This window comes from Centruroides vittatus, unplaced genomic scaffold (assembly GCF_030686945.1).
Source record: "Centruroides vittatus isolate TY-2023 unplaced genomic scaffold, ASM3068694v2 contig_717, whole genome shotgun sequence".
Classification (NCBI taxonomy): domain Eukaryota; kingdom Metazoa; phylum Arthropoda; class Arachnida; order Scorpiones; family Buthidae; genus Centruroides; species Centruroides vittatus.
This window is the reverse complement of record NW_027122456.1, coordinates 3,511,642-3,536,996: the sequence shown is the minus strand read 5'-3', so window position 1 is coordinate 3,536,996 and position 25,355 is coordinate 3,511,642. Positions and strand designations below refer to the sequence as shown.

Sequence of the window (25,355 nt, the reverse complement as noted above, 5' to 3'; positions counted from 1 at the left end):
TGTATTTCAGTGCTATCTGAATTCAGTATTTCAGGACTGCCTCTTCACTCAAATATTCTTTTTAAAGTTAATAACACTATGTAGGCTACTATATTTAAATTATTGTAAGATAGTAATATTTCTTCATTTTTTATCAAATAAGAAAAATTAAAATTTATTTTTTTTAATACAAAATTTTTGAATTATTTTAAATGTTTAATACAATTATCCATAGTGATTCTTACATTTTCTTCTGATAAGATATTTATAATATTGTATTGAACAATTTAAAATTTTAAAAGTAATACATTTTACATTAAATTTATTACTTTTACTGTAATGATAAACATCAAGAAATAAATGTAATAAATTTTTATTTAATTAGTGATATTTTACTATAATTCTGTCTCCAATGTAAAAAATGTAGAATTTACTTTATTATAACAAGACCAAAAAAGTTCTTAAATATACTCTACAGAATTAAATTCTTATACAAAATAAATATTACATAATAAAACTATGACTTTAATTTAAAATAATTCAACATATAAGAGTAAGAAAATGTGATAAACTCCATCTGATAATAAAAACTGAAGCTAAAAATCTATTGACCAATTTTCAATTCAAGCAACAATTTGAAAAAAATGAAATATAGTATTTGCATATTCAGTAATGCCTTGCTTAAAATAATTGAAGTGTGTATACAATTAAAATACAAATCAAATTATTTAATATTAAATAAAATTCTAAAGTAATAAACAAAAAAAAAGTACAATAAACAGTAAAAATAAAAATGTAAAATTCATTTGTTCATTTTTGTCTTGTGAAGCTAACCCCCAGGTACTTGTACCAGTTTAAAACATTTTGTCATTTCAATGTTATATGTTTGTATTGGATTGTTTCATAAAATTTTTCATTTGTACTGTAACAGTGTCTGAAAAACTGAAATTTAATTTAAGGAGATAACTTCCACATAATAATTGAAATTTAAAATGATAAAATTGATTATTCCTTGTTGTACTAAATTCTTTTCTCAAAATTTTCATATTACAATAATCTTTTAGGAATTAGAACCAAAGTAACATTGGCCAGTATTTTGTCAGTTTTCTGTAAACTTTTTTGTCTCAACCAGTTCATGTGTGTTTTCATTTGTATTGCTTTAGACTTAAAAATATCCAAATTAATTTAAAAAATGATCAGTATTGAATTGGTTGGACGCCAAATAATTTTTCCATAAAATTATGCTGACTAGATCATATTGGTTCTATTATTAATAACTATTATTATTATTAATAATTATTTAACTAATAGTATGCTATCACTGTATAGACATTAGTAACATATTAAATTAAGTGGCATGTTAATGTCTGAATTGGTCACGTTAACAATTTGAAAAGTTCTTCACAAATATTATAATAATATTCATTGTTTATTGATTCTATAGACTTACAACTAAAACTTCTGTTTCATATGTTAAAGAAATTAAATATAACTACAGTAGAGCGTCGATAACTGGAACCAATTGAGGACTGGGGTTGTTCCAAGTAGTGATTTTTTTCAATTTCCGATTATGTACGAAAAAATATATTAACCTGTCCGATGTTCAAATTTTTCTTTGTTGCGTATCGCTTCCTGTTGAATTTTTCTCCATTGCGTGTCGCTTCGTGTTGAATTTTTGTCGATTTTAAGCCTAACGAAAATTTTTATAATAATAATCGAGGCTATCGTATCGTTAAAAATTATTTCTTTACTTTGTACAAACAAAATAAATATATTGAAGAATATAAAAAACATGAAAATTATACTTTAGAAGTAAATTTAGTATCAAAAACGTTCGATTCAGCACGACACAGTCCGACTGAAATTCGTTCCAGTTTCCGGCCATTTCAATTACCGACGTTCCAATTTTCGACGCTCTACTGTATTATGGTTTAAGACTATCAAGTAAAAAAAAAACCAGCAACAAGTTGCTCAACTTTCCCGGTAATATTTAAAATTTTGGTGGCAGCATCTGTTAACATATTTTATTTAAAAAAACTTTTTATATTGCTATATTGCATATTGCAAAATTAAGCTTTTTGCCATTTTATAATAGTTTAAAATATAATTTAACTATTATAAAATGGCAAAAAGCTTAATTTTGAAAGTAGAAATGGGTTTTATAAAAAATTGTAAATATAATCACCACAACATTACTGGTATATAATTGAATAAATAAATAATTACCGAAAAACCAGCATTAACTCACTGTAGAACGAACGTTTTCAATGATAGCCGTTGAAAACGTTCGTTCTACAGTGAGTTAATGCTGGTTTTTCGGTAATTATTTATTTAAAAATTGTAAATGCTAAAATTGTCATTAAGTCAAACCCTATAGAGATACACAACTCCCATTATCTCCTCACCCCGACCTTTAACCGTCAAAATTTAATATCATCAATCTCTTAATACATAAACTCCCTGCAAAATTTCAGGAATTTTCAACAAAAAGCACAGGAGTTATTAAATATTAAGCTTCATAGAGGGTAAACAAAATCACAACCCCCACAGACACTACAGACATCCATGTGTACAGAAATTACCTCCAAATTTTTTTTTCATTTTTTGATGTTTCAAGATGTTGTCCTCAGTCCAAAAATATAAAAATCTTGGGAGGGGGTCATTTTTTGACCAATTGCTATACTTTCCCTCTGTTATATATAACAGCTGGAAAAGTAAAAATAACTGTTCAGTTATTAAAATTTGAAAGTACATTTGGTTGGTACAGTAGAGTGGTGAGGATTTTCATATTAGATACAAGCATTTTATTACTCAACTATTTAAATATTATACAAATTTTTTTAAACTGGCATTATTACATATTGTATCAATTATGTATAAAAGCTAGATAATTTTTTTCCACTTAATATTTTTACCGTAACAATTGTTCTTATATTGCTATAAAATGTGATCAAGTTGCTCTCAAGTCTATGGAATATAAAATATCAATTGCATATTATATTTCATATATAAGACACATTTTTTTCCCCCTCTGAGACACTATATATTAAATTATGAAACAATTTTCCAAATGTTACAACAATTAACATATTTTCTTATTAAAAACTTTATTATACTTCATTTAAACATTATTATTATTTATTCTATAGTATAATAATAAAATCAACTCTCAATCCAAACCTTCTATAACAAATTTTTTGATTGCATATTCATAAACATATTAAAAGTTTGCAACATATTAGATCATAAATGAGTTTCTTATTTAGTATACAAATAAATATATTTCATTTTAAATAATTTTAATATAAGTTTTTTATTCATAAATCAAAACACATTAAAAAATTACTATCAAACTGCTTAATACACAGAGAATTCTTACAATTTAGTTCTAAATTTGCATGAACGCAACTGCAAAGACTGGCTTTTAAGAAATGAACAAGAAATAAATAAACAGATCTACAAGCAGAATTCAGCATGCACTCAAAACAGATACAATGCTTCTTTCCACTAGGTCACCTAATTTAAATTCTCTTTATTTTTGGGTCATTTAAACCCATGCCAATTGCAACTGTGATCTATATACAGGGTGAGCCAACGAAAATGAAACAGCAGAGTTATCGTATTCGTCCAAGCAAATCACTCGGACAGGTCGATTTTATTCTCAAGTGGGACATTTTTTGCAATAAAGTTTTTGCGATTCTGAATACAACAAACAACAAAAAATTTTAAAAACTTATTTATTTTTTATTAACTAAACAAACATTTATTTCAAATAAAATAACAAACATAAGAAAAAGTTATTAAGTATTCAATAAATGTTCGAATTGAGCACCACTAGCCTCCATACAATAATACAAATTTTGCTCAAAACAGTTTCTTACACTTCGGAAAGTTACAGGTGTCATTTGACAACACTCGTCTATAATTCTTTGTTGTAATTCTTCAAGAGATCCTGGTTCAGTTGCATAGATCTTAATTTTTAATGTTCCCAAAAAAAAAAAAAAAAAAAAATCAAGAAGACTAAGATCTGGAGATCTAGTCAGCCATTCTAAAGGACCTCTATGTCCGATCCAATGCCCAGAAAAAGTCTAACTGGTCTTACATAATGCGGGAGGCTCCATCTTGTTGGATAGTAAGGCGATCTTCTAAGTATCAGTCGTCATGTTCGACGATATCAACAGGTAATGGATGTACAACATTTTCAAGTAAATCTAAATAATTTTCTCCTGTTTGATTACCATCTAGGAAAATGGGACCAAGTAGTCGATTTCCAAAGATTCTAGCCCACACATTTAGCTTTTGTGGAGTTTGGCTATGAACTTCATGAAATATGCTTAGGTTATTATCTGACCAATATCAACAATTCTGACAATTAACTGTTGAGTTTAAAAAAAACGTGCACTCGTCGAAAAAACAAATGTTAAAAAAGATAATCCAAGTCAACTCTTAACCTTTCTGTCATAATTTCACAAAATTGCTGATGCCGATCAGAATCATCTTCATTTAATTGGTGAACTAAATTAATTTTGTACGGATGAAACTTGTGAGCTTTGAGGATCCAGCAAATAATGTTCTGCTAATGCTAGTCACAGCCTCCAGCTTCCTTGTACTTAAAGTTTGGTCCACAGCAACTTGCCCCAAAATCCCAATCTCTGTCGCTTCGGTTTCTTACTAGACGTTCATGTCTGGGGTCGCGTCTTTTGTTAGCCACAGAAACCGCTAACTGAAACTTTTGAACCAAAAGGTATTTTGTATTACAATGTTTGTTTGGATAGCGTTGATTAAATTAATTTGCACTAAGATGAGCATTCTTGCCATTTCTGAAATGAAGAGTTACTATTTCCACCTTTCAGCAATTGTGTAAACCATAACAATTATGTTGTACAAAATTCACAATAAACAAATAATAATCTTAAATTCTGATTGAATCACTAAGTGGTCAAACTAGTGAACACTACAAAAAAGAACATCTGCAAACAGATAACACATTATCAGCCTTAATTTTATGATCAATTTTTTTTCCTTGCATATGCAGTCTAGCTTAAGAGGGTTTTTTTTTATGTTTGTTAATAGTTTGTGTTACTTTTTTCCAAAATAAATGTTTGTTAGTTAATAAAAAATAAATGAGTTTTTAAAATTTTTTGTTGTCTGTTGTATTCAGAATCACAAAAACTTTATTGCAAAAGGTGTCCCCCTTGAGAATAAAATCGACCTGTCCGAGTGATTTGCTTGGACGAACACGATAACTCTGCCGTTTTATTTTCATTGGCCCACCCTGTATATAAAATTACATGTCCTGACTGACTGATTCATCACCCAGAGCAAACCGCTGAACCTAAAGAGATGAAATTTGGTACAGTTAGGGTATGTTATGAAAATGCACACTAAGAAGGGATTTTTAGAAATTCCCCTTGGGAGGGAGAGGGAGAGGATTAAGGCTTAAAAAGTCTTAACCCCAAAAGGCAGTAACACAAACATGGTTTACAAAGAGGTACTGGGATAACTGAAACTCTATTTTTCTGTAAGTAATTATACTTTTTCAGATAACATCAAAATTAAACTCAGATTTATCGTAACTCGGAATTCCATAATATTTGAAACTTGAATTTAGATGTATTAGCAGTCCATAGTTTGAAACAAACAAAAATCCGTAATTTTACCAAATTAGTAACAACTAATGATTGCGAATCTTAGTGAAATACCAAAGGAGAATTATTTCTATCAAACTGCAAAATCCACGCAGGCAAAGCTGCAGGTTGTTATCCATTTGCCTGATAGTAAAAGCTAGTAAGAGTGAACCTAGTAAAGCTATAAAACAAGTTGAGAATGCATGCATGCTATTAGAAATCAACCTGAAAATTCAGAATAAGGTAAATACATTAAACGTCATTTATCTGAATCAATTGGGGACTGGGGTTGTTCGAATAACTGATTTTTTCAGATAACCGATTATGTACGAAAAAATATATTAACCCATCCAATGTTGAAATTTTTCTCCATTGCGTGCCACTTAGTGTTGAATTTTCGTTGATTTTAAGCCTAACGAAAATTTTTATAATAATAATCGAGGCTATTGTATCGTTAAAAATTATTCCCTATTCTTTAAAACCAATAAAACTCAGTACCATTATAAAAAAAGGAGAAACAATCTGCTTCTTAAGGTAATGAAAACTTGTTTAATTTTCAAAAAACGTTTTTGGCTCTTTTCAAGCCTTCATCGGTTCATACTTACAAGAAAGGCTTTCTGGGGCAGCCTTTTGATCATCAGTACTTTCAAAATCAAATACAGTAAAAAGATATGCCATGAACTTATGAAGGCTCAAGAACCAAAAGCTTTTCTTGGAAATTAAACAAATTTTGATTATCTTAAGCAGTACCTTTTCATAGTTCTTTCTTAATTTTAAAATATTTTGACTCCTCATGTCAGTTTGAGAACATTTCATGACATTTCTATTGAAAGAATTTGATAATGTCAACATGATTAATGTGTTACCAATATCTATATAGTAATAGTACACTGTTAAGCAAATAATTTCAATCAATAATATTACTTATTTCAGCACAACTAAAATACTTGAAGTCAACATAATTTTATGGAAAGTTATGGAGTTCAACTAATTTCAAAACTGGTTATTTCTAAATTAATTTAAATTCTTTTAAAATCTAAAGTAATACAAATAAAAACACACGCTGAAACAATCTGATATAAAGTGTAATCAAGTGACAATAGATTTTCTTTGGTTAAGACATCAAAGTCAGCAGGAAACTGATAAATACAAAGATGAATTTGATTCTAATTGGACTGCAATTTGAAGAAATTGTAGACCTATAAATTCCTACTGTTGTCCATCTGATGTCTGTCCTTCCTTAATCTTGAGTGTTAGATAGATGAAAGTCAAGACCAGATATGGAAAGCTTAGGGGCAGGAGGCCCTGATTAACTAGATATATTCAAACTTCTGGTCTAAACCAGAAGTCACGTGAATTCAATTAAAAAATTTCCCTAAACTGGAGTTACATAGACTGACATGACTCTTGTTATCAGGAAAAGTATGACAACAGGGACAAGACACTACTAATTTGAAGTGGAGAGAATATATTTTAAATTAAATAAATTAAAAATATGATTAAAAATTTCAGCCCAGCTTTGTGATGATGTCACAATAAATAATTGCTCATTCTAGAATTATGGTACAAACAAAACTTTTGACAAAATAATCTAGTAAAAATGAAGAATAATCAAGTTTCATCTTAAATTTAAATTAAATTTTTTACAGTGAATTTTTTAATATATTGAAAATATATATATATAATTAAAATAAATAAATTTTTAATACTTTTTAAAAACTGGTCAAATTAATCAACTGCTTCAAACTAATTCTATAAAAATGGAAACATTATTTATCAACAAACTCTTGCAGCATTCAAATATAGCTATTTTTGAAATATTTTTAAAGTGACTTGCATAAAACCAATGTTAAAATAAAATTTTCATTTATATTCTAATTATAAATATGAATTCACTTGTTAGTCAAAGCACATCAAATTTATGAATCATTAAATCTCTTTTTGATAAACTAGGTGCTCAAAAGCAATATATCTCATGGAATGAAAACTAAATTGAATTTTTCATCAAAAACTTTATTAAAAACTATTAAAAAATAGTATATCGAGCAGTGGTCGCCAACCTTTCTGACTTTACATACTACTAAACTCATAATTTTGAATTCCATGGACCACTATCATGAATTTTTTCTAAATGATACAAACATCTATAAATAATGATCATAAAAGTTTCATTTTACTCTATTAATATAAAATTCACTTGTTTAATTATAACAAATTAGTGTGAAGTTTGTTGCTGCTTGTTTGGTATAAGTTTACAGATTCTTAGCTCTTTTCCATGAAGGATGACAATCAACTCACAACATTGATGATTTATTGGCATTATTTATTTATTTATTTATTTATAACAGTTATTTTGTGTTTGGTTTTGGTTTTAGATGCGAATAAAAAATCCCCAATGATTGAGTAAAAGCAACCAAGCATTTTGCATTTCTTTCGTAATACTTCATGTAACCTGAGTTGATCAATGTCCAAATTTCTCCATGGACCACCAATTGGCGACCACTGATATTGAGTATAATGAAACAAGAAACAAATCTTTTTTTGCATTTTAGTTTTCTAAATTTGGATTTATTGAATTCATATTTTAAAATCTCTCTCTTATCTAAAATTGCTTTCATTCTCTCTCTTAATAAATTATTTTTCAAATTATGTTAAAATAAAATCTCACCCTCTATTTCTATTGTTATATCCACCACCATAAGATTGACCATATTGTCCATAAGGGCCCTGTTATAAAAACAACATATTATTAGAAAAAATAATAAAAATAAAATTAATAAAATATACATTTTTTGTAAAATATACAAAGAAAAATTTTTAACTAAATCCATTTAATAGTTAAGCAGATAATGTTTTATATCATATAAAACAGATTATGTGAAATAATAGTTATTTAATTTTCATGCATCAATTATAAAAATAACTGTCATTTATCAATTATGACTGTACCAAATATTCTTCAATGCTATTTTAATAACTTTGATTATATGTAAAAGTTAGCAAACTTTAAAACAATAAAAAAATACCTATATATTTTCAGCTGTATTTGCTTTTGTTATTTTGCATTACTTTTTTATTGTACTACAACACAAACTATATAGAACAGAAGGTAAATTAAATAAAACAACAATTTTTTAATTGTGAAACTGAGTTGCTGTATCCTTAAAGCCAGTTTAATAAGTCCTATTAATAGATACATACTAGTGGATGAAATAAGACTATACAGAACAGACTGCTTAGCTATCAGAACATTACCTACTGTACATGTGGTTATCATTTATGTACAGTATCTTGTATATATAGTATTATATCATAAAGATTAATATTAAAAATTATAAATTATTATTATTTTCAGAAAATATTTGACAATTATTCAATAATATATTTTTATATTGTCATATAAAATTTTGTATTCAGAGTATTTCTGACTGATGATTAAATCTGGCCAACTATTTTGAACAAACAGATTAATTGCATTGTTATATCTTAGCTTATGTTATGCTACCATGATTTTAACTCAGACCTTGAGGTCTTTACTCATTTTGCATAACCACATGCCGGAAGTTTATCTGCTTTACTTGGAATTTATCTTGGCATCTTTATTGTTACAAACATAAATGCAAATATTCAAAGAATTAGGGATTTTTGTAATAAGTAAGCAACAAATGTATTGCAATTGCAAACAGTTAAAAATCTATATTTATACATTCAACAAATTTACTAAAAATTGTTATATTTTAAGTCATAAAAATTGCTACAATAAATAAACAAAATTTTTCAAGTAAAATTTTTTTTATTTCTTACAGTATATAAGCAATAATAAAAAGAAATAAAGCATAAAGTTTTGTTTTTGGCAGTCAATTATATATAGGATGTTCCAGCTAAAAGTTAGGATTTTAATTCTCAATATCTCCTGAATGTGTCATTTTAAATCTTTGCACTTTTCAAAGCTTAAATGCCATTTATTTTGGTTTCATCATTTGTCTAGGAAAGATATTTGTATTTTGTAAAACATGGTGCTTATGAGAAGTAATACCAAACAACATATCCATATTCTTAAATGGTTCTATGAATATAAAAGCAAAACAAACATGGAGGAGTATGGTCCATACATATAGTATGGGGCCACACATACAGCAAACAAGGCTTTGCAATTTCTTAATACACTAGAAATTCTCACATCAAGCATGACAGAGTATTTTTTATGAGAAAGTAGAGATGGAAGAATTGAGAAGACCTTCAAGTCAAGCTTGACTGTGTGATGCTTTTACCATAGCCATTGTCAAAGCCATTCTTACTTGATGTTGTTCAAGTTGGACTTCAGTGGTCTCAGAGAGAATGATTTCTCATACCCTCCAGAAAAATTCAATATTAGGTACATCTGATCACTAACAAGTTCAGACATTAATTAATTTTTCACAGGACTTCTTACAAAAATGAAATATTCAGATACCACATAGCAAGACTCAAATCTAAGTTTTGCAGCTTATTACACCAAAAATATGCAATTGACAATTGCATCAGAAACTTCAGCATGTGATTAAAAATTAAAATCCTGACTATTAGCTGGAACACCCCATATTTACATAAGCATAATAAAAGAATATAATAAATATATGAACTATTTCAATAATAAATGTAAAAATATGAATGTTGGTTTTATAATTGTCTATCTTATTGGAACAAATTTCACAAATCTTTTTTATTGTAATAAAAATCCATGAAATTCTTTTATTCAAATACTGTAATTTAATCTTTAGATTAAAAATTTTTTTCTACATGATGCTTATAAAAAAATTATAACATTATGCATACTAAATGAAGAAAATATTCAGCAAATATCTATTTGCTTTTACTATCCAACATTCAAAAAAATCAATAAGTTTTTTTAGAATCATCTAGAATTCATAATTCAAATTAGTGATTATGAACAAAAAAGTTCCATTCATTTCATATGCACATGTGCATTTATATATTTATTGATTTCTAGATTATTCAGAATTTCAAATATCAAAATATTAAATACTGTATTTAAACTCCAATAAGAATAATCTTTGCATAAATTTATTCTGGATTACTTCTAATTTCTGTTAAAACATCAGAAATTAGAGGTAATCCAGAATAAATTCATGCAAAGATTATTCTTATTGGAGTTTAAAGTCCCTGATAGTGCTCTAAGACTGGAGTTGAATAGATTCAGACTTACTTCAATGTTTGTAAAGAGATGCGTAAAATTCCTAATGAAGTTAAGGGACAGTGATCAGCTTTCTTTCAGTCTTTTGAGCCAATTATACTACAAATCATTGCAAAAAGATTCGAAAAAGAATTGGGTAAGTCAACTGACTAGTGTGATTAATAGTTTCAGTTTTTCTATGGGATCATTTATATACGTACCAGAGATTAGTGAAATTGTGTAATCAACTAACTCAAAATGTATTGGAGAGTTCATTGACATTCGATATAGAAGATATCCAAGCATGTAATTTGCCAAACTGGTACACCATGATACTGGATTACCCTAATATTAATAATTATATGTTATTTAACCTATCTTTTAATGTTAAGAGATTTTTCATTCAACTTCGATTTAATAACGATGCAATAATGATTGATAATAAGTTTTATGTTTATTCTAATAATGTATGCCTGAGGTGTGTAGAGAATTTTTCAAAATTCCATCTTATTTGTGGATGTGAAAAGGCTACATTCCTAAGACAAAGATTTGGTCTTTATAGTTTAAATAAATGCACTTCAGAAAAAGCAATGTATAATTTTTTCCATGTAGCCAAGATAGAAACTATATATAATTTATATAATTATGTTAAAAAATTTGTTACTACCTAATTGCTTGATTTAATGTTACATATGACCAAAAACTCCCTTTGTAATAGGCCAAGGCCTAGTACAAATAAAGATGATTTAAATTTGAAAAAAATACTGTATATTTTTTTTATATTCTTATTCTTATGTATATTCATGAGAATATTCTTATGTAAGTTAAAACACCACTTAGTAGACTGGAATGATATAATAAACACTTCAATCAAAAGGCTTAAACTGTATTCCAGTAAGGTTTAATTCAAAAAAAAAAAGAAAGGATTTTTGACTATCATTTTCAATCTGAAATTGGAGATCTTCAGTTTGACACCACGTTGCATTCGAATACGCACGTGTTTTTATATAATATACATGTCGAAATTCCCCCCACTGGGGGGGAGATGGACAGGATTATGGATTACCGTGAAGAACTTGGCTTCTATTATACTATTTTAGATGCGGTTTTTTGTGTTTTTAATTGCGTTTTAATAGGTTACGTCAACAGAATATACACTAAAAAGGGATTTTTCGATATTCGCCAGCGGGGAAAGGACGGGATTAAAGCTTACTATGAAGAACTCGGCTTCTATTTATACTATTTTGCATGCGGTTTTTTGCATTTTTAATTGCGTTTTAATAGGTTACGTCAACAGAATATACACTAAAAAGGGATTTTTCGATATTCCCCAGCGGGGAAAGGGACAGGATTAAGGCTTACTGTGAAGAACTCGGCTTCTATTTGCACTATTTTGCATGCGGTTTTTTGCGTTTTTAATTGCGTTTTAATAGGTTACGTCAAGAGAATGTACACTAAGAACGGATTTTTTGAAATTCCCCCCACGGAGGAAGTGTTATACATTTATAATAGATACATTTTGAGCCACAACAACGCGTGGCCAGGTCAGCTAGTATTTTATAAATTTTATTTTATTTAAAATATTAAAGTATTTAAGAAAAATTTTATTCTTCACATTTAAAGAAGAAACATTAATAAACATCTAAAGATTATACAACTATAACAAAGAACTTTTCATTATACTGTCCCTCTTATTTAAACTTTACTGGAATACAATTTAAGTAATTCTTCTGAGACTGCATATTACTCAAAGGATAAACACATACTCAAAAATCTTTAAACAAGCAGCCAAATTTCTCTCTCTCTTTTTTTTTTTCCCCCTCTTTATTTTTCTTTTCTCTATTTTGTGCATATATCATAATATTAGATATTTATTAAGATGATGCAAATAATTTTGCAATGGAATATCGTTCAAAAATGTTCTAAAGCTTTTTCGTTTTTGTATTCATACTAAGTCTTCGAATTTTACAATGTTTTTCTTGAGAAAGGTCTTTTAACAAGACCGAAAACGTTTGAAGTTAATAAATTTGGCTGCACATTTAAAGGTTTTCAAGTATGTGTTTATACAATTTAAGGTTTTTGAGTGAAGTGTTTATGTATATATACAATATGAATCAATGCCTAAAGCAATAGTCAAACATTGTCAGTTTAAAACTTAATCAGTATATATTATATAATCCAAATTAATTCATTTCTAGAAGTAAAGATGAGATGAAAATCTATATAAAATAACTGGTAACAACTGTTCTGTAAGCAGAAGTTACAGCTTCACATTCTCTTATGGACTATTATTTTTTTCAAAATTCTCTAATTTTTTAAAGTTTAAATTCAAAATTATTTTTAGTAATTAATCTTTACACATGACATAGATATAAACTGGAGGAAATTATATTAGTAGTCAAAAATTTACACGTTATTAATTCCAGTAACAAATCTAATAAAATAACATTTTCAACGAAGTTAACTGTTCTTCTTCAGTTAAATTATCAAATATTCTTTCATGTTTCAAACTTTGTTCAGAATGAAAACAAGTACACGATGTCTCATAATTAAAAATAAACCAAACTGAACATTTAGTTTATTCCTAATCTAAGCTTGGTATTGTTAAAGAACATATTTTTTATATATTTAAATGTCTCATAAGTAATTGAGTCAAATTTTTAATTTCATATTTTTATAAAATGTCATTTAGAAAAATATTTTCTTTTTATAATAAATATCACAAAATTGTAAAGAAATCAATCTCAAAATTCATATAAATCTGGAGAATTTGAATTGGATCTATTTAGGATTATGTAAATCCAAATTTACATAATCTTTGTACCATGTTATAATACCTTTATACATATTGTAAAAGTTAAAACTAAGAAAATCTGAAACTGTCAAATGCATTTTGAATCATCTCATTTTTCAAAACTTGGTTTGTTTTTGGCTTGATTGTTTAATTTTTAGATCTGCCTGCTTTACCAGTTGTTTCACAAGTCTCACCATGAAAGAATATAAACTATGCACAACAACATGTTACACAATCTTCCAGTTTAAAATTTGTAATTATTTACATTTTTTTGAAATTGAGATTTAAGCAATTTAAACTGGCAATAAACCATACACTAATTTTAATAACCAAACATATCTAAAAGCCAGATTATTTTCCAATTAGATTTAATTAGCTTAATTAATAATTGATTTTTACAATATGACTTCTCATGCTATTTATTTTGTTAGTTTATTAGTTTGTATGAAATATGATATTCTGCTGTATTTTCTGGATGTTAATATTTCTCTTTTCTAATTTTTTATATTAATTTTATAAGTTACTCCAGTGTAAACTGTGCTATTTATTTGTTTTAGGCTTAATTGTAAAACATTTTTAGCTACTTTTATATACATCTTCAGAATACACATTCAAAACTTCAATTCCAAAATATCAATACAAATATTTATATCAATGTTGTGAAACTTAAGTATACAATATCTAAAATTAAAATCATTCACACTATCTAAGCAAATGGGTTGAATAACTAAACAAATATGCAAAGTTGGTTGTTTGCTATTATTCTAATTGCAAGTATTTCCTTGGAATTAGTACAAGATTGCTGTTGAGAACAAATCATACAAGAGGGAAAAAGTAGGTTTATTGACACAAAAGGAAATGCTTTTTGAGTTTAATGTCCCTCTTCAGTCTTATTATATCAAATACACAGAATGAATCTAAACACTGGTGTTGTCATCAATGACATCTGGCAGCCATTACTAAATAGAAGAGCCCATTTTAAGATTACTTTCTTCCTTCCTCTCCCCCACTCCATTATATACCACTGTGTCATACAACAAACACATCAGGCATTCTGATAATAATACAATGAATACTCTCACACTTTATTTTTTAGCCTGTTGTAGTTGGTTTATGTTTTTGTACTCTACTACTTTTTAACCAAATAACATTTCAAACATTTTATCAGATTATATCGTACTTTACAGACTTCCCTATTAATTTTACATCATTTCATTTCTCAACTAATTACTTAATTTTTATATTTAATATATTTCTGTTTTTATTATTCTAGCCCATGTTTTTATACAGTTTAACCAAATTTCTTTTAGCTCTACTATTTTACTTATTTCACCCATGTTTTACATAACAATTTAGGTTATTCCAGTAGTCACTATACCAATCTTGGGTAATTATATTTACTATGAAAACTTTTGTACACATATGCTAAACATATTTTAATACATTCTGTACATCTTACATAATTTTTTACCAATATATTTGATATAATAGGACTGAAAAAAGGCATTAAGCCCAAAATGCATATCCTTTAGTGTCAATAAACCTACTTTTTCCACTCAAAGTGTTCCTGTATGATTTGTTCTCAACAGCAACCTTGTGCTAATTCCAAAGGAAAGCATACAAATATTTTCAATTTATTTTTTAAACCTGTCTCAGGTTTCAAACTACAAAATTCCAAACTGGAATGTTTCAAACATTTAATGATATTATTCATAAAATTTTCAATTCAATGTAATTTTGTTACCAAAAGATATATTTGAAAATGTAAAGCAGGAAAATAAAATAAAAAACACAAATAAGTAACCACTAAATATGCCTTTTCATGTATAAAAAATCTGTGGGATCATTGTTGTATGCATCTGACTCTTGAATTACTATTGATTATTGAAGAATGACCACCAAGTGCTAGTAGAAATTCTGGGTTCTTATGGTTAATACAACTATTTTTCAATGTGATCTTGAGAATCTTTAATGTTTCAAGCATTTAACACTTAGTCTATATCAAATAGACATATATATATATATATATACAACAGATTTATCACACCAGTGAACATTCACTGGTACAATAAGCCTGTATGTATATATGTGTCTATTTTGATCTAGACTAAGTGTTAAACAATGTTAAGGGCTAAAAGCTATAGATTATTCCATTGAGTTTCAAGCTTTCTTAAGCAATGTACAACAGACACTCATTTTATTATTTATGTTTTGTTTAGATTTGCAGTGTGAATAGTTTTGATTTCAGAAGTTATCTGTTCCAGCTTTGTTATTGGTATTAAGAATTGAACTTTAAAAATTTAGTTTAAACATTTCATAAGCTTGCTATGTGATATTCTTAATTTTAAATTTTGTACTCATGTTTTGGAAAATTGTAGCATATGATTCCTAAATTACCAATTGTATTCTTCTCAGTTTAAATCTGAAAATCTTTTTAAAATAATCAAAAATAATATTTGACTACTTTTAAAAGTTGTAATATTTTGAATTTTAAAAATATAACTAAAAAATAAATTTACAAATAAACAATTTAAATTTACATAAAAGTATTAAAAAAGCAGTTGAAATTCAGTCAGAACATCAAATAACAAAAGATGTATTTGTCATTCTGCTATGATATATATCTATCTTTTAACATTTTTTTAAAGACAAAAAGAATGAAAATTACTTTTCCAACAAACAATATTGTGTTGACCTTTAATTCGAAAAGCCAGTTGAATCTAATGTATCTTGATCAAAATCACAATCAAATTTCTAAATTATAATTTAACTCTAGTATAATTACATTGCAAAATGTGCTGTACAAGGTTATTCATAAGTCAGAACATTTCAGCAAACATGGAATTTTATGCACCAACAGAAATACCACTGTCCAAGTTTAATTTTTTAAAAGCATTGGATAAATTTGGTGTATTTGTTTGCTTGCACAGGTCATTCTTTGGGGAATCAATGACAGGAATGACATATCTAGATATGTTGGAACAGTGGCTAATACCTCAGAGCTCGAAGGAGATAAAAATGTCTTCATTTTCCAGCAGGAAGACACTCCTGCATTTCAAATTTGTTTAGGTTACCTGAACCAGAACTTACAGTTAGCATTAGAGTGGTCAGACATAGCCTTGCTGCAGTGGTGGCTACACTTGCAATTTGACACTTTGCAACTTTTTCTCATAGGGATTCAAGAAGGAGACTGGGTCTTTGTCCCCCACTGCCTATTGACATGACTGACTTTGTGCATGGCTCAAAATTACCACTGCTATTAGACTGAGTGACATTGAAATGTTAGGCCAGACATGGTCTGAACTGGACTATCAGCTTAGTGTGTGTCATCTCCCAAGGCACACTCGTCAAACAATGCTAATGTAGGTAAACAAAACTTGGAGAATCTGTCTTTCCATTAGTGCATAACATATTGTGATGTATTTATAATTGTGGAAAAAATTCCTGAAATGTTGCTCTGACTTATGAATACAGTCCATTTCAAAATTATAAACACACCCAACATTTTTCAATAACAAAAACATTAACTATAGTAATGTATTTATTATATTAGTACGTCGTTTACAACATCAATTTAAACATTTTCTGAAAATTTTAGAACAATCTGACAATTACAAAAAAAAATTCATCACAAATTTTCATTTTTGAGTGTTTCAAAAGTTTAAACACAGATGCATAAAATTAGTATAATAATATTTTTATTAATTATTGGTTCAATTAGTTGTCACCAGAGGGAAGTAGTACTCATTATTAAAAACGTAGCACTAATTTTAAATGGTTTTTGTGATTTAAAACAATGCCTCGTGGTAAAAAACACTAACAGAGTTGGAAATATATGAAATTTATCAACTAAAAGGATCAGGAAAATGTCTAAGACAAATTTTGGCAGCTATAAATTGATCAACATGTGCTGTGAAAAATGTGTTAACTCAGGGTGAAAATTATGGCAGAAATAAGTGATGTGGAGGGCCTAAATTCCTTACACCTGGAAATGAAAAGAAGGTTTTTCAGCTACTGATGATCAACAAGTTGTCTGTCAGAGAAGCAGAATCAACATTGCCAATGAAGTCAGAATGAGCAGACAACAAGATAGAAGATCTGCGATGGTATGGGTAGGATTTGGATGGGGAGGTAAAACAAATATTGTATTTATAGAAGGTAGAATGAATTCAAAAAAGTATCAAGAACTGTTGTATCAAAATTTAACACCTTTGAATCTCTTATTGGGGGAGAAAACTGGCAATTCCAATTGGATAATGCTGCCATTCATACATCAAAGTCAACTAAAAATTGGTTTGCTGGAAAAAAAATTAATGTAATTGATTGGCCTGATATAAACCCAATAGAGAATGTTTGGGGCATTATGAGTTGTCTTGTTTATGGCCAAAACAGACATTACAATAGTGTAAATGAACTGAAATTAGCTATCATGGATTGTTGGGAAAATATTAAATAAGAACAATTTCAAAAACTAGTAAAATGTATGCCTGATAGAGTATTTGAACTAATTAAATCAAATGGTAAACCTACAAAATATTGAATCATCACAAATCATTTTTTTGTGCATATGTGTTTATACTTTTGAAACAATCAAAAATTGAAAATCTGTGATAATTTTTTTTGTAATTGTCAGATTGTTCTAAAAATTTCAGAAAATGTTTAAATTGATGTTGTAAACAATATATTAATATAATAAATACATTATATTGTTAATGTTTTTGTTTTGAAAAATGTTGGGTATGTTTATAATTTTGAAATGGCTAGTTGAGGGACTTAGTGGAAAAACAGTATAGCCCATAAGACTACAAAAAACAATTTATTAACAAACTTTATTTGTGCATCATCAATCCATCTAAGAAACTTTCACAATTCAATTGTATCCATGAGCATGCCCACATTAATAAAACATTGCTTATTAAAATGCTGGTGAATTGAAACACAAATCCTTCTAATGTGTAATACACAATTTTTCCACCAAGCCCCTGAATTATGTGATAATGATATTCAATTATTTGATGAAATAAAAATGTATCCAGAATTTTTTGAACAATGAAATCTATTTGACATGTTTATAATTCTTGCATTGTTTTGTTCTCTAAATAATTAAACCTGTATTAAGCATTAGAAATAATTTCTTCAACTTATTTATCCATTTCAAATATTTCTTTTGTCTTGTTCCTTCAAATGTATAATTTAAGAATTTTTAATTTTATTCAAAACTAATATAAAAATAAACTAAATATAGGCCTACAACTTTAAAAAGTATTTTAAACTTGATTACTCTTCAATTCCTATATATATTGCACTTAATTGCTGATTCTACTTTTTGTTATTAAAAAGTGAAACTACTACTAATAAGAATTTTCCTTTTCTTTAAGTATAATTTCCATGATATCCAAATCACCAAGCTGCTCTGCAATTATGTCATCAGCCAATTGCTCTGGGAGACCCAGGATTAAATCCAGGCAAGCAACTTCAGGAATTTTTTCATGTGCATTTCATTCAGGATGTCAGATTCATACAGGTTCACAAAAAAAAGAAAGAGTGAATTTTGTTTCAGCTGAAGTGGGCCAAAACCAGCCAAAATGCAATGTTAGTGTAATTTGTATTTTTTAACTAGCCAAAACAAAGGATGTTTAATAATGTCAGACATTATACTTAAAAAATTTCTGCGAAGTACATTCATAAAGATAAAATGATGCTAAGATTACCGAAGCTAACAAGAACTTCATAATTAATATTAAAAAAAATGTTTTAATATTAAATTTGAAACTTCAAACACAAATAATAATAAAATATCATAGTAATATAAATAGCAGAATATTGTGTTTAATTCAATGCCTTCATATGCTAACACAAGCCTATCAAAGGAAAAAATATCAATTCGAGGATATTGAAATTATAGTAACATAAATATCTAACATAATTAAATGGTAAGAAATTCTCCTTTGTAGAAGCGTACACATCTTACACAACTGGCAAACAGTAAGTTCAACATCGACAATGGGTGCGTTCGGCAGACTCGATAGTTCTGGAGCCGTCAAGTATTTTTCTGCCAAATGCCCTCTACGGTAGCAGTCTTTCAGAATAAGTCTGGCGTCACATTTGGTAGAGTCTTTCATTTACGCCACCTATCACTACCCAAAACCAACCGACAAAGCTTTTTGTTCCAACGCACACATCACTTGTCATTTGGCAGATCCAGGTTGCTACGTAACAGCTATCAATTTGCTCAGTTACGACTGTTTAGTTTGCCAAACGCAGCCAACGAAATTCAAACGATGACATTTTTTTCATCTATACATTACAAAAACAACAGATGTAGCATTAAGATATGAAATAAGCCTAATCTAATAAGTTTTTGGTATACCAAGTTTTATTTTCTGTTTGTAATCAGTTCTGAAATATAAATTGAGTTTTAAATAGTTTTTTTAATGATAGCAATTGCTTTTTACTGTTTTTCAATTAATAATCCAATTAAGATTTTTAAAAATATATATATACTTTGCTATAAATTTCTATTTCATTTTAAATCGATAAGCATTGGAAATCAACGTGTTTATCATTTATCAATATATAAAATACGGAGTCCAAAAAAATTTCAACAGCCATTACGAAAAAGTGTGCGCTGTTCTAAAAAAAGTCTGAAGGAAGAAATCAAAAACATTACAATGTCTTATTATTATTCGGGCGATTTAATTGAATTTCAGATTAGAACTAAATATAGCATTTCATTGGAAAAAGTTAATAAAAATACAAATGGAAATTTTTTTTAACCACTTGCAAAGACATCAGTTTTACTAATTGAACGTAAGTAAGTACAATTGCTGATACGTACCCTATTATCACCTTCAGTCTTTTGTCGTTTAGCAACGTGACCGTCGTAATTTGCCATTTTAATAAAATTGTTAAAGAATTCTGAAGCTGAGATTAACGAAATTTCTTCGATCGCCTTCTCTTTGTTCTCCGAGAAAGAGTACGAAACGTTGTTGCCAGTTTTCGCTTAATTTTAACTGGCACCACTTCTAAAATTAAAATTTTTTATAAAAAGAAATAATAATATAAATGTAATAAATAAAGCAATTCTAAAGCATTATCTTTATTCATTTTCAAATTGTAATTGTTTTTTAATGCATCAATCGGTAAAATTTGTTTTTTTTTCCTTTCTTTTGTTTTTCTGCAGCTGTATAAATTTGAGATTCATAAGGCTAATTCAAAACCTAATCTTTTATTTTATAGCATTGTAACCAGAGTTTCTCCAACAGAAAACCCTGGTTTTTTAACGCGGAAACGCGGAAAATTCTCATTCCGAGAGATCCCGTCCCGCAAATTTCTTAAAAGTTCACTTTTTTCTTATTTTGTGTTAAAGTTGAGGAAATTTTGTAAACAGAAAGTATAATTAATCCATAAACTGTCAGAATACGTCTGTATTTATTAATTTTAAGCATGCTTATTAGTTTTTTAAATTTTTACTTATTATGGCATGTCACAGATTGTCAATAATCAATATGGCCGCGTTTCTTTATGCAGCGCTCGAGAAGCGCTTTACAGCGAACACACTGAAATTGGTTTCTAATTGGCCAACACTGCTCGTGACGTCATTTCGCTACACTCTCGCTGCATAAAGAAACGCGTCCTATGTGACTGCCGAGTGGTCAAGGTGGCAGCTTGCCACTCTGGGGGACCCGGGTTCAAATCCAAACGGGTCGAAATATCCCCAGGAATTTTTCGGGGGGTGGTCCGTCCGGATATGTCGGGCTTTATTCCTCACCACCCGGCCGAACCCATAATGGGCTTGCTAAAATGAGACCCTCTTAGTACCCACAGGGCGGAGAGTTAAATAATAAAATAATTGATATGTAGCCTATTTGTGACAAAACTGAAAATTCTTTACTTGTCAGAACTTGTAATATCTGGAATAATTGTGCTTATGCTGTCTTAATTTTTAACCATACCCGGTAGCTTCAATAACTGCATTATGCCAGGTTGTGCAAATCGGGCGAGGATACAAACGAGTATGAAGTTTTCCTTCATAAACCTGATTATTAAAGCCAAACGAACTGCCGAATTATCGGGCTTTATGCTTGATGCCGCTATTAAAGCAGCCGAGGGAGACAAATCAAGAATACTAAACAGCAATAAAAATACTGTGATGCATCTCGACAACAAACTAGAAATCTACCAGGCTACAGGTGAAAAAATACATAACATATGTGTTCTCTTAAATGCATTAAAGACGATTGAATCGTCTTTAATGCATTTAATTGAATCGGAAAGGGCATTCCCGATAGCAGGATTTTTCTTTAGTAAAATAAGAACCAGATCGAATGATAGGAGTATTGACCATCTTTACTTTTTAAAATTTTATTGTAAAAATTTACAATAATATTTTGTATTGTTTTATTTAAAAAACGAAAATTACCTTCTAAGTTAGAAGTTTGATATAAGTCATTACTAGCGAGGTTGAGGCCGAAGTTTTAAACGCGAAAACGTGTACGTCGGACGTTCGGCGCCGCTTTCCTGTAAGCCTAGAAGTTTGACGATGGCATTTGGAAAGTCACTGGAATCATGCTCGACATTCCAAACGCCATTGCCAAACTTCTAGGCTTACAGGAAAGCGGCGCCGAACGTCCGACGTACACGTTTTCGCGTTTAAAACTTCGGCCTCAACCTCGCTATTATTATTATTTTTTAACTTTTAATTCAATTCAAAGGCAGTTTTGTTGTAAGCAGTTTCCAACAAACTTTATTAAAGTTTTTCTACTTGTGAAAATTTCTACGTAACTCAAAAGTAATTTTTTATACACATTTTACAGGAGGTTGCAGGTTGTATTAAGTTACTTAAAAATGAAAAATAATTATAAAATAAATCTTAAAATCGAATGATATATCTTAAAAATAATTACCGGTAATTATATCCCGGCATCCTGGAAAACAGTTCACTTTTTCCCCGGAATCCCGGGACAAGCAAAAGACCGGGAAATGAGAAACCCTAATTGTAACGATTGAAATCCGTGTCCACGGAAAATCGAAAAATCTATATTTATATGCCCTGTTCTTTCTGATAATCCAAATAGTGATGCGATAATCTATCCATGGCCACGGATTTGAAGAATCCTGATTTAGATCAGTTTTAAAATTTTATGTTTTCATAACTAATTTCCATTTATTACCTTTCCTATTACATTGAAATCGCGTAATGAACAAAATTAAAATTGGCCATATAATGCTGTTATGCTAGTGTCGTGCATTTTTAAACTATACAATAAATGTATCATATTATATTTAACAAGTAAAACGGCGAAGCCATTCTTGGGACGAGACTGTCTCGGAGAGTGCGAGCAACGCATGCGCAAATCTCGCACTAGCGGCTGTTTGTAGAAACAGTCTCAACATTTTGTATTTCCTATTGACCCGTTTCTCGGTCCCCTGACTACCTACAAGTCTGGTTTATTTTATGTGCGCATAATTTGGACACCAAATACTCTGTGCCAAATTGCAACTCCTGACATGCACTCCTCATACCTCTAAGGTGTGTAGCCGTTGACAGCAGCGCAATTTTAGAGACGAGACATAGTCTTGTCAATTAAATGCAATGATAAATAATGTAGTTAGCCAATAGCTAATGGGATATTATAAATTTTTAGATATTCTGATTAAAACTTTCTTCTATCAAGAGGCATTCTTTGGTGTTCCATACAGAGGCGGAACGATTTTACTTTGGGCCCTGATTCGAAACAATAGTAATCGTCCCTCCTCCTCTCAACCCCACCCTCATCGCAAAGAACAGAACTTACATTTCCCAAAATAACCTTTAGCTCTTCATTGAAAAAAGAACCATTCAACCATTAACCAAAATAATTGCTTTGATCGTGGGACGTGGGTTTTTAGCTTGGCACATTCGGGCTCCTGTTGGCTCCGGGCTCTAGTTCGGCCTAACCACTTTGTACCACTGCAGTTCTGCCACTGGTTCTGTAGGTGGATGAACTGCCGTATCTATATATTGGTTTTATCTTGTTCAATAAAACATTAATGTTTTTGCCCATTAGAGTATTGCAAGGAAAAAGTGATTCGGATAAAGATAATTTTGGCTATAGTCTCCTAGTTTTTTTTTTTTTTTTTTTTTTTTTTTTATATAAAGATATCACTTTCAATAGTTACCTAATTGTTTCAAATTTTTCCTTTCATTTCAAAATCTCCCTGGATAGAGATATGTCGCTGGAGTGGGAAAGCAAAACCTTAGGGATACACTTTCCCCCTAGGAAAAAGTTTGTTAGTTTGGTTTAATAGCACTGCCCGCTAGCTGGTAATATGCAATTAAAAGCTACATTCCCTTTGGGCAATTTGATTTTAAAAAAGTCAATTTTTTCGGTAAGAATTATATATTTTTGTGAATTATTTCAAAGTATTTTAAGAACAACACGCTCATTATATGAGTAATATTAATATTTTAATTACATAAAACTAATAATCAACACACACTATATAATAATTAGAATTGTTATTAAAATCCAAACAAAAACATCTGAGATGTAAAAGAATTACGACGGTCAAATCTTTTCTTAGGAGTTTTTATTTGGTAAAAGATAAGCTTTGAGCTTGGAATCTGTACCCACACGATTTTTACCAGTATTGTTGTTTTCTACATTTTGCCTCCGAGCGCCAATCTTATCTTTACCAAAGAAAAATTTTGACCGTGGTCTAGATTGCCATAAATTTTTACTTGGCCTTTTTTACATTTCGGATGTTTTTGTTTAGACCTAAAATTTACGGTAAGAATAAAAAATGGATATAACGAATTTACCTTGGAAAAGTTTTCGAGTACATAAAGAAACATACTACATCTTAACAGCCAAAAGGTTTCTACTTTTGTTACTAAATTGTCAAAAATTGATTTAAATTCAATCAGTTTAGAGAAAAAAATTAGATACAATAAAACGCAAAAAACAACGAATGGCGTAATAAATTGGTTTGTAAAATTTGACACATCCGGACAGACCACCACCTAAAAAATTCCTGAGACTTTTTCGACCCGTCCAAATTTAATTCCAGGTCCTCAAGAGAGGTAGACTGCCATCTTCATCGCTTGGCCATCCGAATGTCCTTTCCGGCTACTATAAGAATAGTTAATTCCCTGCTGATAATTGGTTAAACTCAAATATAGTAAATTTTAAAATACAGTCGAACCTGTTTTTGTGCGGTCTTTTTCTGTGCGGTATATGAAAATTTCAATCAAATTGGAACATAATTGACTCCTGTAAAATTTTTTAAAATTCTATTGGATGTTTTCTATGACATCAACAGGTTTTTTCATTTTTTATTCAGTAAAATTTTCTCATACGTTTTTTTTCTGTCCCCTCTTATTTTAATAGCATAAAAATCATAAATATTATGTTATACAGTCAAACCTGTTTTTATGCGCTCTTTTTATTTGTGCGATTTTTTTAATGCGAATTTTTAATTTGTGCGGTATAGTTGGCGGCTAGTCTCGTGCGATTCGTCATGTCTCACGTTGACTTATTATAGCTAAATAAACTTATTATAGCATAAATGCACTTATTATAGTAATATTATTGCATGAATATGCGAAAAATGAAATAATTTACTTTTTAAGTCAACAAAACACCACCTGGACAAAAATATGTAAAACAGACGATAGACCAGACGATGCAGTCAAGTGCTGACATCTGTTGTCAATAAATTCTATTTCGTACGGTTTTGAGTTATTTTCTATGTGAGACTTTTTTTATGCGGTCCCTGTTGACCGCATAAAAAAATTATT

General features: G+C 29.1%; 1 protein-coding gene across 1 annotated transcript in view; it reads right to left on the bottom strand.

Moving 5' to 3' along the window:
* The window catches only part of LOC136980699 (heterogeneous nuclear ribonucleoprotein L-like), a 79,319-nt gene extending 58,748 nt beyond the window's left edge, over positions 1–20,571 (bottom strand). The window contains exons 1-2 of the mRNA XM_067276886.1: positions 20,412–20,571; positions 8,275–8,333 (exon numbers count right to left, since the gene is read on the bottom strand). Coding sequence (XP_067132987.1) covers positions 8,275–8,333; positions 20,412–20,468 — 116 coding nt within the window. The 5' untranslated portion in view covers positions 20,469–20,571. The remainder of the gene's footprint in view (positions 1–8,274; positions 8,334–20,411) is intronic.
* Positions 20,572–25,355: the final 4,784 nt, after the last annotated feature.